This window comes from Arachis duranensis, chromosome 6 (genome assembly GCF_000817695.3).
Source record: "Arachis duranensis cultivar V14167 chromosome 6, aradu.V14167.gnm2.J7QH, whole genome shotgun sequence".
NCBI classification, from domain to species: domain Eukaryota; kingdom Viridiplantae; phylum Streptophyta; class Magnoliopsida; order Fabales; family Fabaceae; genus Arachis; species Arachis duranensis.
Genome location: NC_029777.3, coordinates 6,467,780 through 6,479,222, shown reverse-complemented (window position 1 = coordinate 6,479,222; position 11,443 = coordinate 6,467,780). Strand labels below are relative to the sequence as shown.

The window sequence follows — 11,443 nt, the reverse complement described above, 5'->3', positions numbered from 1 at the left end:
ACGGCGAAAACTCGACGGAAATTGCTGACGTGTCAGGTTAAAAAATGGACAGGGACCTAGTTGTCTCTAAATTTAAATTGGTTAGGGGTTTATTTGTCCGTATTATTCTTTAAACAATATTTTTTAATTATTTTTTATTCATTATATTAATATTCTTTTTTTAATAAATAAGTACAAACTAATTAATAAATTATTCAAATTTAAAAATATCATTTATTATGAAACCAAATAAATAATTTTTAAATATATAAATAACAAACATTAAAATTCAGTTAATACATTAATAATAATAACCCTATGATATACTATTAGTATTATGATCTAACTAATTTTCACAATAAAGTGAACTAATGAACACATTATTTGATATATAGTAAACTTTTTTTACTAATAATTAATTTAATTTTTTATCTCTTTAAACTAAATTAATAATTTTATTTGATATCTTTGCACTAAAATATACTATGAGTAGGCTACTAATACTAAATGCAATAAAACATAATAGAATTATTAATTTAGTTTAAAGAGATAAAAAATTAAATTTGTTACTAGTCAAAAAAAGTTTACTATATATCAAATAATGTGTTTATTAGTTATAATACTAATAGTATATCATAGGGTTATTATTATTAATGTATTAACTGAATTTTAATGTTTGCTATTTATATATTTAAAATTATATTTGAAAATTATTTATTTAGTTTCATAATAAATAATATTTTTTATTTTGAATAATTTATTAATTAGTTTGTACTTCTTTATTAAAAAAAATAATATTAATATAATGAATAAAATATATTTAAAAATATTGTTTAAAGAATAATATGGATAAATAAACTCTCAACCAATTTAAATTTAGAGACAATTAGGTCCTTGTCTATTTTTTGAACCTGACACGTCAGTAATTTCCGTCGAGTTTTTGCCATAAAACTGACAGAAGGACCGGGTTGGCAGACGAAGTATAGGGTCAAGGACCGTAATGGAACGTGTTTTTGGTTAAGGGGTCGTCTTGTCATTTTGAGAAATAGACAGGGATCGGGTTGGTACTTTACTCGTTCAATTTAATAGGTATACAGATGATTATGTTTATTATTTTTAATTGGATGATTATTCATTTTGATTTGGTTTACTCATAAAAAATTAATAATGGGTGGATGTTTAATTCATTAGGTGTGCAGATGGTAATCCTAATATTAGGATTTAGGGGATAATTTGAGAGTGGAGTGTTTTTTTATTTTATTGCGCCAATTCTAAAACTCATTGTTCACATTGTTCTTAAAAATCATTGTTTACCTAGTAAAACCTTTTTTTTTTCTAATACTTTTACTACTAAAAATGAAAAAGTATTAGTAGACAATGAAAATACTAAATAATGTGAACAATGAATATATCAGATATTCAATTCACTAGATGTGTGAATGGTTATTCTAATATTAAGATTTAGGTGAGTAATTTGAGAATATACTGTGTTTTTATTTTATTAGGCCAATTTTATAGCTCATTGTACACATTATTCATAAAAATTATTGTCTATCAAACAAAGTCTACTAAAAATTTACTAAATACGTTAAAAAATAAAAAAATTCTTTTATCAACTTAGTGACGCACAAACAAGCACTAAAAGTTGATTCTTTATATTTTTTTTTTCTCACTAATAGAAGCATACGTTTCTGCCAATTGTAACAAACGAAAAAAAAAAGAAAAAAAAGGAAAAAAAATTGCATTGTTGATGAAGTATGGCTGAGGAGAAAAACAAGAAAAAGAAAGAAAAAAAAGAGAGGAAGAAGATAAGGTTACATGAGATTTGGGTGCATGTTATGACGATGACTTTGAGTAGTGAAACAGTTGACGAGTCATTTAGAAATTAATGATAGATAAAATAATATGACAAAAGTCCAAACGGTGTCGGAAGAAGACTGTGAGTGAGTGATTGTGTGTGGTGTTGCATTCAGGATTATTCAAAGTACAGACAAGAGGATGAAGGGGCACGTGAGTTTCACGTGAAAGTGGGAAAGCAGAACCAATCCCACTTGGTCTCCCTCTATGTTGCATCATTTATAGTAGTCCCCCTGTGGCCCCCTCTTTTGTGGTGCATGCATACCTTCACCATATTTATATGTCTCTAGGTTTAGCTCTCAATAAATAAAATCGACCAATCATGATAGTATACTATACTACACATCTTATCTCAATCTCTGTTCATAAATTAACTTTAGTGTTACGTGTATGTTTCATTTTACTATCAACATAGTAATTTGTCGGCACTGGTAAAAAAAAGTAATTATTTTTTACAATTAGTACATAAAAATAAATTATTATTATTGTAATTTTAGTGATTGAAATTGAATGAAGAACATGGTATGTCATTTTCAGAGAGAAGTGCATGAATCTTGTGTGAGCCCCTGAATCTTTTTATCAAGTACTAGGAAATAGGAATTCTATTTTCAGTATAGAATTGTAGATATGACTTTTAAGCATGCCACATGGATAATGCAGTAAATTATTTTATTACCGGTACTAGTTTCCAGAATGACTATATAGTTGTGTGTTTGTGAGGAGTACAAGTAATTAACAAGTAGGTACTTCGATTGATCAATCCATTAATTGGGGAGAATATGTTCAACTCCAGCCGCAAAGGGATGACAAGAAGCTCCTCCTTGTTGTAAGTTAATTGGTACAAAATACATCATATGATATATCCTTGTTTGAATTGTTGTCAACTTTGCTTAGTTAATTGAATTTTTTATTTATGTATCAAGGCATGTGAATAAGGATATTGGTGAGCTGGTATGGGAAAATGGTGAAGTTAAAGTGCAAGGAAGAGGAGCAGCAGTGGAAGAAAGAGCAGCAAAGTTAGACAGATTTTACTGCTCCTCAATTTTGGATCAAAGCAAGAAGCAGATCCAACAAGGATGTTCAAACTTCAAACTCATTAGTAATACATATTCCTCCTCCTTATCAGAACAGTGCAAGAAACCAAGAATAATAGATTTTTCAGGTTCAGCACAAGCAAAAACAAAATCACACACACTACAGCACTTGGGTACTTGCAATAATAATAATAATAATAATAATAATAATAATAATCAGAGGACATCATTAGGAGGAGGAATGGTGAACTTCCCAAACTTCTTGGTTCCTTCACTCTTCCTCAACAAATCTTCTTCTTCTGCTGCTGCTGCCACTAGTAGTAAAGGTCATGATCATTCATCTGTGGTGATTGATTCTTCTAATAATAACAAAGCAGCAACACAAGAACTCAAAGAAACACCTTTTCATCAGGTACAACCACTTGATCAACACTCTCATGGTCAAAAACTATATCACGGAGCCTCATCAAGTTCAGCATCACCACCACCACCTAATAATAATATTGAGCAACACTTGGTAGTAGCATCTTCTCCTGTAAGCTCTATTGGAGCCTCAAACGACCCTGACATTGGTATTATGAGGAAGCAGCATGAGGAATACAGCAACATCACTGATCATGATCATGATCATGATGACACCACAACATATATAAGTGATGATGTAAGTGAAGAAGCTGGAACAACCACCCTGTGGCCTATAGTATCTATAATACATTATTATCTATTCATGCAGGATGATGAAGAAACAGAAGATGTAATAATAGCAAAGGAAACACCAGCTGCAGGTACCAGAGCCAAGAGAAGCAGGGACCCAGAGGTTCATAATTTATCTGAAAGGGTCAACAAGAGGATTCATACATTGAAAGAACTCATACCCAATTGCAATAAGGTGTGTCTCTAATCACTAGTGTTCATTATATTCCCAACTTTATTTTTCTCATTGTGAATGCCAATAATGTATATGTTAGATTGATAAAGCTTCAACTCTTGATGATGCAATTGACTATCTTAAGACCCTGAAGCTTCAGTTGCAGGTTAATTTTACTATTAATTAATCCTCTATCTAGCTAATTCAAGTTCATAATTAGTGTTGAGATATCTTATATATATAGAAACATTGTTGCATATGTATATGTTTGCAGATAATGTCAATGGGGAGAGGACTTTGCATGCCATTGATGATGTTACATAATCATCATAATCAGTTAATGTGTTATAGGCCATCATCAGGCACAGGCATTCCCCATCAAAACATGTTTGATGGTTTCTTCAACCAAATGAGGCCTATGATTATACCACCATCACCACCTTTCATCAATCCGACTCCACCACTTGCGCCATTGTCAATCGCCAATTCTTCCAGTCGTGATGTCTCACATGTTCAAGCAATCAATAATGGTGATCAGGTTTCCCTTCACCAACACACAACTAGCAGCAGCTACCCCTTCTATTTTCCCACAATCATCAATCAGGAGGAAAAGAATAATTATGGAATGGAATAGCAGAATAATGTAAAGTAGTTGATAGCGTAAAGTTGGTTAACACTTTACACAAATCAAGATAGTGCTGCTTCATTCCATGCTTTACAGCTTTCACATGTATGTACCGTGTACCCATCAAAATGACCCACACAAACTTGAGTAACCTTCATTAGTTGTCATGTTCTAGCATTTTATCATCACGACTTTACTTTATTAAGAAATCAAGATTTTTAATAATTTGAAGTTTGAGTTTTGAAGAAAATCATAGAAACATTACATTACATTAATAAAAAGAAAATAGCTCTTTCGTAAATTTTTGGCCTTGGTTCTCACAAGTCATAACTGAAAGGGAAAGCTTTAGCATTTGCGTTCCGCTATCATGTTCACCAATCACCACGTACTCTCGCCTTGTATTTATTTATTTATCAGATGTTATTTTATATATATAAATATTCATTTTTTTTCATTTATCTAATTGCTTTCACTTTCAGTTGAACATTAAACTCGTCCAAAACCACTAATATTTATCTAGTGATGACAAGTTTGTAGTTTTTTTTTAATTAGTCTTGACCATCTTTTTGGTCCGCAGAGATATAACACTAGACCTTCTCCAAATACATGAGTTTCTTTCTGAAGAATAAATGGCATGCCATACAACAAAATTAAGTGTTTTATTTTGTTTAAAGACATATAATTCAAGATCTATGCACAACTACTGTACGACTATCAGAAAATGCATCTAGTCATCACAGGTAAATCTAAAAAATAAACTACTAAGTTATAAAGCCAAGTGTAAAGTCCCCCAAAATATGGGTAATTTTGACATAGACGAGGCAGTGAAGCACAAGTGCACAACATAATTTTCTCTTTAAGACTTTATAGTTTACACAGCCTCCATTTCTAATTTTTTTGATTCTCTGTAACCCTCTGATCCCTCCTTAGTGATACCTTGCTTCACAGATGCACCATTTGACAGCCTGAGATTTGAAAAAGCCTCATTGATAAACTCAGTGGCTTCTGCAGCTGCTCTTCCTTCTTCTGTGGTGCCAAACGCCTTTTCGACTGCAGGAACTGGAGCCTCTTTCTCAATAGCCAACTCCAACTTCTCCAATTCGTCTTGGATATCTTCATCTTCGACATCCGTGTAAGATGGAGTTTGTTCTGCAGTTGACACAAAGCAACAACCAATAAAAACACGAATGCTAAAAATAGACATTGGACTTGGACATTACAACAATCTCGAAAAATCCTTGGGGTTCTATATCTATTACAAAACCCATCATTAAAGAAAAATGAAAAGCACAATTTAAATGCTTGCCACAGAAGATATGAAAAATATACCTAGCGCCTTTTCCACTTCCTTCTGTGCATCAATGCTCTCTTGGAGATCTCGTAAACAGAGATCAACCTCTTCCACGCTAATCTTATTTTCTTTAATTGCATTGGCTCCAATCTGCATAGCTTCAGATATCTGGTAGCAAACGATGGATCACAGCTGAATACAATCTTCAGAATCTGATATAAACTGAGTACTCCAAAAGAATATTTGAAGTTGTACCTTTTTGGTAGCCTCCGCATCTGCAATGACACCAAGTACTTCCTCTACTCTGTTCAAAAGTGATGAACACTTATCTCTACTCTGAGTGGCCAGCTTAAGCTCCCTTGCATGTCTAAGGGCCAATTTTTTGTTCCCTGAATGTAGAGAAGCCAACGCTGACTTTCTTGACCTAAAAGAATCAATCTGTGAGACAACTAATCAATTTTGAGCAAACATCCCTACACAACATCTGTAAACTGGAAAGACAGTGTGTGCTATGAAAACCAAGAGTGCTTTCAAATCTTTATTGTAATTTTGTAAACACCATTTGTCTTGTGCATAAATATTTTCAAATTATTTTTTAGTAAATCATTTGAGTTGATTGATACTTTATATGTGATTGGTTATCAGGTCATGTGACAGTACCACAAAAGGATAACCTGATAATCATATGATGATAATTTATCATATCCTTTACAATGAGAACGTTACTTTGTATATCAACTAAGATAAAATAGCAATAATTGACTTTGGAATAAGAAAGGCTAAATATATGAAGATTTTCTTTTATTTACTCCAATTTTGATTGGTATATTTAGAAGCACCTTAAGGTTACAACAAGTATAAAGACTTGTAAACAAAAACTTACGACTCATAACGTCTGTCAATCATGTCTAGTTGCTGCTGAAGCCTCTCAGTTGTCCAGATCAAGTACAAGACATCATAGTCTAAATTAGATATGCTAGATAATGTGGAAGCTGAAGGAGAAATTTTTACACCCTGTAAAATACAAACTTGAAATAAGAAAAGAGTTTCAACCATAAAAAGTAAATCGGTATTAATAATACCCAGGAAAAGAATCTTGAGCGGTATTAATCAAAGCCAAAACTTAGAATAGCTTCCATTAGCTTATCAGAAATGTCAATTAACTTATTTAAAGAAAAACATGCCTAAGATAGAATAATAAGATATCCAAGTTTCCGTACCTCTACAAATTCTTTCTTATGGACTTTAAGATACTTTGCTGTACCACATCCTGACATATACCTCAAGATTGCAGATGCTTCATCAGGCCCTCCACATATGTCCTGGAATTTCTTCATTGTGATGATACATGATGAATTCCAGTGACTTTCAGATAGATGTTTGACAACTTCAGCAGCCTTACTCTGCACATAAAATGTAGGAAGAATTTCATATATCCATATAATATAGCACATAATGCCAGATACTAAATGTTGACATTGAACCGTTCTTTGACCAATACTAAATGTACTTTTTGTGGGTTACAGTGCAATATAAGTTACTCAATCTCAGATTCTCTCAGTCAAAACTTCATATGATAGATAAAAAAACTCATAGAACAGGTGCTGGAGGAATCGAAATGAATAAACATAAAAGAAGAAAAGCTGTTGAAATAAAAGGATAGGTAAATTACCTGAAGCAGAGAAGTTAAAATGACAAATTCTTCAGACATAATATCCGGAGTTGATCTTGCTACTAAGTTGCTAACTTTTCTGAATAGTTGGGACAATCGTCCACTTGTTGGATCCGCAAGATCCACAATTCTTGTGAGGTCACCTTCATTATACATTAGAGACTGAAAACTGCAAGCAAACAACTGGTTTTAAGCAGCAAGTTAAGTCAAGCAGCGTAATAATTATTAATTTATTATCCTTTGAAAGAAATAATTTCTTTTCACGCAAATCACAATTGAAAAAGAAGGAAAGACGGGAAGTGTCATAGATGTTCCAAGACATATGTAATCGTAGGTATCTACATCTACATTAATAGATACTTTTATAACAATGAACTAGATAAGTGCATCTATACTAATACTGAAGTCAATTTTTCTGTTTTTCCTTTTATAATTCAGGTTTTTATTTCAATCTATTGGTTACCCTATCGTTACAATGTGATGTATAGTTGTCGTATCCATGTATCATGTGTGTATGTCAAATTAATATTTGAGCCTCATAGAAACATTAGAAAGAATGAATCCTATATATCCTTAACAGCTATGACCTAGCTTCACTTCCAGTAATTATCATTGATATTAAGATTTCAATGAGACTCCACCGGCATTGAAAACTAAACTAAACTAAGAGAAAAACAGTAAAACGGATGAGAATTTTATAGTGAGAAAGAGAGACTGACCAGAACGTGGTCAAGACATAAGGGGGTTAACCCTCCTCGATTAAACCAAACACTCTTAACCTGCAAATAACAGCCAAAATTAAAGGTAAGAGGCGGAGAATTTGAAATTTGGGAAACCCTAAAAAATGGAGGTGGTGGTAGTAGTAGTAGCAGTAAAGTAGTAATTAACTGACCTGGGAGGGTTTTATGAAGAGGAGGCGAAAGTGAGTGGCGACTTTGAGGATCAAGTGTCTCCAGAAGAGGAACCTGGGCTGCCAATCGGATCTCTGGCCGGAGAATGCTTTGAACCTCGCCACCGAAACGACGTCGTCGTTCCAGTCGGGGACTTCCTTTGCGATGAAATCTCTCACTGCTCGCTCCTCCGCTGAGTCCATCTTCCAATTGAATTCTACGTTCTCAGTTTCCAGTTTCCAGTTTCGATTCCATTGCTAAACCCTTTTCTCCTTGGTGCATTTCTGTTCACTTCTTTTTCCTTTGTTCTTCCGTTATGTCCACGTGTCTCTCCGTGGTTTAGTAAAATATTAGTAATTACCCATATCAGTCCTTAAGAATTTTAGAATTGGATATTTTAGTTCTCAAGAAAAATTAATACACAGATTAATCCCTAAGGTTTTATTCCGGCAAACAAATTAGTCTCCAATTCATTTTTTGGCAGTGTAATTACCCAGATCAGTCCCCAAAGATTTTAAAAACAGTATTTTAATCTCCAAGAAAAACTAATGTACAAATCAATCTCCAACATTTCTCTGTGTTAGACATAATAGTCCCCCGTCTAAAAATAAAATAAAATAATAATTATTATTATTAATTACACAATATAATAATCTGTATATTAATTTTCCTTGAGGACTAAAATATCCGATTCTAAAATATTCAGAGACTGATTTGGGTAATTACTCTTAATTTTAATATTCCAAATTCATTTCAAAACATAAAGAAATTTTAAGTTTAAGCCAACCAACTATAGTTCAAATGTCATAATTTTTTCATGCTAAAAACTCAGGTGAAGTCAAGTTCATGTGAAGTTGATATCTAAGAATCGTTAGATGAAAATTTAGTCAAATCTGTTAAATTATCTAACGGCCTCAAGTATCAACTTTACGTGAAATCGACTGCACCTGAATTTCCACCAATTATAAATTTGAGTCTCATTTCTAATTTAAAAAAAAAATAATTTTAATCGCTTAATCAATTTTTAACTTAGATAAATTAATTTTTATATTAAATTTTAATCATTATTTAATCAAAATTTAAATTTAATTTATTGATAATAAAAAATTTTCTATATCATCATCTAATTACATTCTTGTATTTAGATATTTTTTAAATAATGTACAATTGATTAAAATTATAAGAATTAAATTTATTTAATGAAAATATATTAATTCTAAAAGATTTTGTAAGTTTATTTATATAGATAAATAATTTGATATGAGAATTGATTATTTAATAAAATAAAAATTTGAGAAAGATTTGAACATTAAAAATTTATTATACTAAAAATCTCTTAGAGATTAATTTATTTGATACTGCAATTTTATTTTATTGATTTCATGGAATGAAAAATAAAACAAAGTAAGCGGTCTATTTTAATTAATTTCTTTAATAACTTCTTCTCATTTTGATCCATGACCTACCACTGAATGATTGAGAGTATAATATGCTTTTTTTTTTTTCAATAGAATGATTAAAATGTGATTTGGCTTAAATTTGCATTATTATTCTTAGATAAATAATACAGCGGTGGAGATTGTTGAAAAGACTAAGCCTGAAGAATGTGCAAAATTAAGCTACACCCCGTTATTGGGGCCAACTATTTGTCACTGAAATAAAATAAAGTAAGGGGTCTATTTCAAATGATATCGGCGATGTAATGTTGAAGAAAGAAATTAAAGTTAACTATGTTTTTTCCCACTAAAAGTAAAGTGGTCATGGTGGAAATTTAGTTATTTACTCAAAGCAAGTTCACGTCACAAGACAAAACCAAAATTAACCAAAGTAATTAACTGAAATAATTGAGCCAAGTTAAAAGGTAGCTAGCTTAATTATACTGATTAGAATTTGAATAATGATGCTTCAATTCCTTAGCTTCTAATTAAAGTCAATTTGTGATAATAGCGAATTATGATTATTATTGACATGGATGCATACTCTGATATGATTCATGAAGGATGAAAGTGTAAATTCCTTTTTCTGCATGACGAATAGTAAACAATTCTCCCTTATGTCTAACATTTTCACTGTAGTAAATCAAAAAATCAGATGTGGGAAATAGGAAACTGTTTTCCTTAAAGCATGGTAATACGTCTGTTAATATGATAAAACTACTGTTTTACAAAACTTAATTTATAAGAGAAGATAAATAAATAATTATATTTTTAATATACTTTTTCATACAAAAGTTTTTAAGTTTGTGTAAAATTTATATAATTTTTTTTTATTTGTCTAATGCCAATAATTTTTTTTTGTGGGGTAATAAAAATCAAATTCTAAATCTTTAGATTATAAAAATTTTAATATTATGTCAATATATTATGGAATCACTTCTACCAAAAATTTTAATTATTAAAAAAATACATAAATTATTATATCTTTAATAAATATATTAGATTTTGATCATCGATGACTATATATATAAAAGAAATATAAAAAAAAGTGTAATGTACAAATTTTCTTTTTTAAAATATCGTTTATTATATAAAATTAATAAAAATGAGGTTTTTGTTATTTCAAAAAGTCAAATTAGATTAATGGACAAGTTAATATGATAATATCTATTAATGTACTATTCTAAATAGAGGTCTGCTACACATAGAAGCATTTTTGGCTTATAAGCTGTACAAGTTGGTTCAAGTTCAAGAAAAAAACACGCGCACCACTCTTTTAAATTGGGCATCTAACGCACGCGCCTTACAACACGTTCATTATGTCGCACTCTTTCTCTTCTTCCTCAATCAAAACGCAAACCGTCAAGATTCAAGCGACATTCGAAACAAACTACGATGCGGAATAGAAGAAATCAATAAGAAAGATACAAATCTCCATCAAAAATCACAAAAAAAAACGAAAAAACATTATTCAAGGTACTGTTTTATTGTTTTTCGAGGATCATGTGTCTCATCCTTAACCAGCAAAAGATTAAAAGATTTCAAAAAGAAATATACTGTCTCCTCCTGATATTGGGTGTATTTCTTAAATCATTTTGGTGTATTTCTATAATCCTTTGAGTGTATTTCTGTAATCGTTTGGTTTATTTCTATAACCGTTTGGGTGTATTTCTGTAATTCTTTGGGTGTATTTTTATAATCTTTTGGGTGTATTTCTGTAATCGTTTGGGTGTATTTCTAAAGTTCCATTATCTTCAAAACAATTTCAAAGCTTGATTTCAGAAACCATGA

The 11,443-nt window shown here is 31.0% G+C and overlaps 2 protein-coding genes across 4 annotated transcripts; one reads left to right on the top strand and one right to left on the bottom strand.

Moving 5' to 3' along the window:
- Nucleotides 1–2,414: 2,414 nt before the first annotated feature.
- Nucleotides 2,415–4,594, top strand: LOC107492316 (transcription factor APG). Of its 3 annotated transcripts, XM_016113317.3 has the most exons (5): nt 2,420–2,662; nt 2,760–3,531; nt 3,604–3,759; nt 3,839–3,904; nt 4,013–4,594. In XM_016113317.3, the coding sequence occupies exons 1-5, from the start codon at nt 2,616–2,618 to the stop codon at nt 4,370–4,372; spliced, it is 1,401 nt and encodes a 466-aa protein (XP_015968803.1). In that variant the 5' UTR covers nt 2,420–2,615; the 3' UTR covers nt 4,373–4,594. The 3 variants fall into 3 exon arrangements, with proteins under 3 accessions (XP_052119295.1, XP_052119294.1, XP_015968803.1); XM_052263334.1 differs by having other exon boundaries at nt 2,416–2,662; nt 2,760–3,759; XM_052263335.1 differs by lacking the exon at nt 3,839–3,904 and having other exon boundaries at nt 2,415–2,662; nt 2,760–3,759.
- Nucleotides 4,595–5,110: 516 nt separating this feature from the next.
- On the bottom strand, nt 5,111–8,533 carry LOC107492317 (uncharacterized). The gene is made up of 8 exons (XM_016113320.3): nt 8,219–8,533; nt 8,046–8,105; nt 7,327–7,488; nt 6,875–7,057; nt 6,538–6,668; nt 5,910–6,078; nt 5,693–5,822; nt 5,111–5,512 (listed from the first exon to the last, which is right to left on the bottom strand). The coding sequence occupies exons 1-8, from the start codon at nt 8,417–8,419 to the stop codon at nt 5,235–5,237; spliced, it is 1,314 nt and encodes a 437-aa protein (XP_015968806.1). The 5' UTR covers nt 8,420–8,533; the 3' UTR covers nt 5,111–5,234.
- Nucleotides 8,534–11,443: the final 2,910 nt, after the last annotated feature.

Coding starts and splice junctions, on each gene's coding strand:
- LOC107492316 (XM_052263334.1), top strand. CDS start 2,616: ATGTTCAACTCCAGCCGCAAAGGGATGACAAGAAGCTCCTCCTTGTT. Junction 3,760..3,838: donor TCATACCCAATTGCAATAAG/GTGTGTCTCTAA, acceptor TGTATATGTTAG/ATTGATAAAGCTTCAACTCT. Junction 3,905..4,012: donor CCCTGAAGCTTCAGTTGCAG/GTTAATTTTACT, acceptor ATATGTTTGCAG/ATAATGTCAATGGGGAGAGG.
- LOC107492317 (XM_016113320.3), bottom strand. CDS start 8,419: ATGGACTCAGCGGAGGAGCGAGCAGTGAGAGATTTCATCGCAAAGGAA. Junction 7,058..7,326: donor TTTTAACTTCTCTGCTTCAG/GTAATTTACCTA, acceptor TTTTATGTGCAG/AGTAAGGCTGCTGAAGTTGT. Junction 5,823..5,909: donor ATGCGGAGGCTACCAAAAAG/GTACAACTTCAA, acceptor GTTTGCTACCAG/ATATCTGAAGCTATGCAGAT.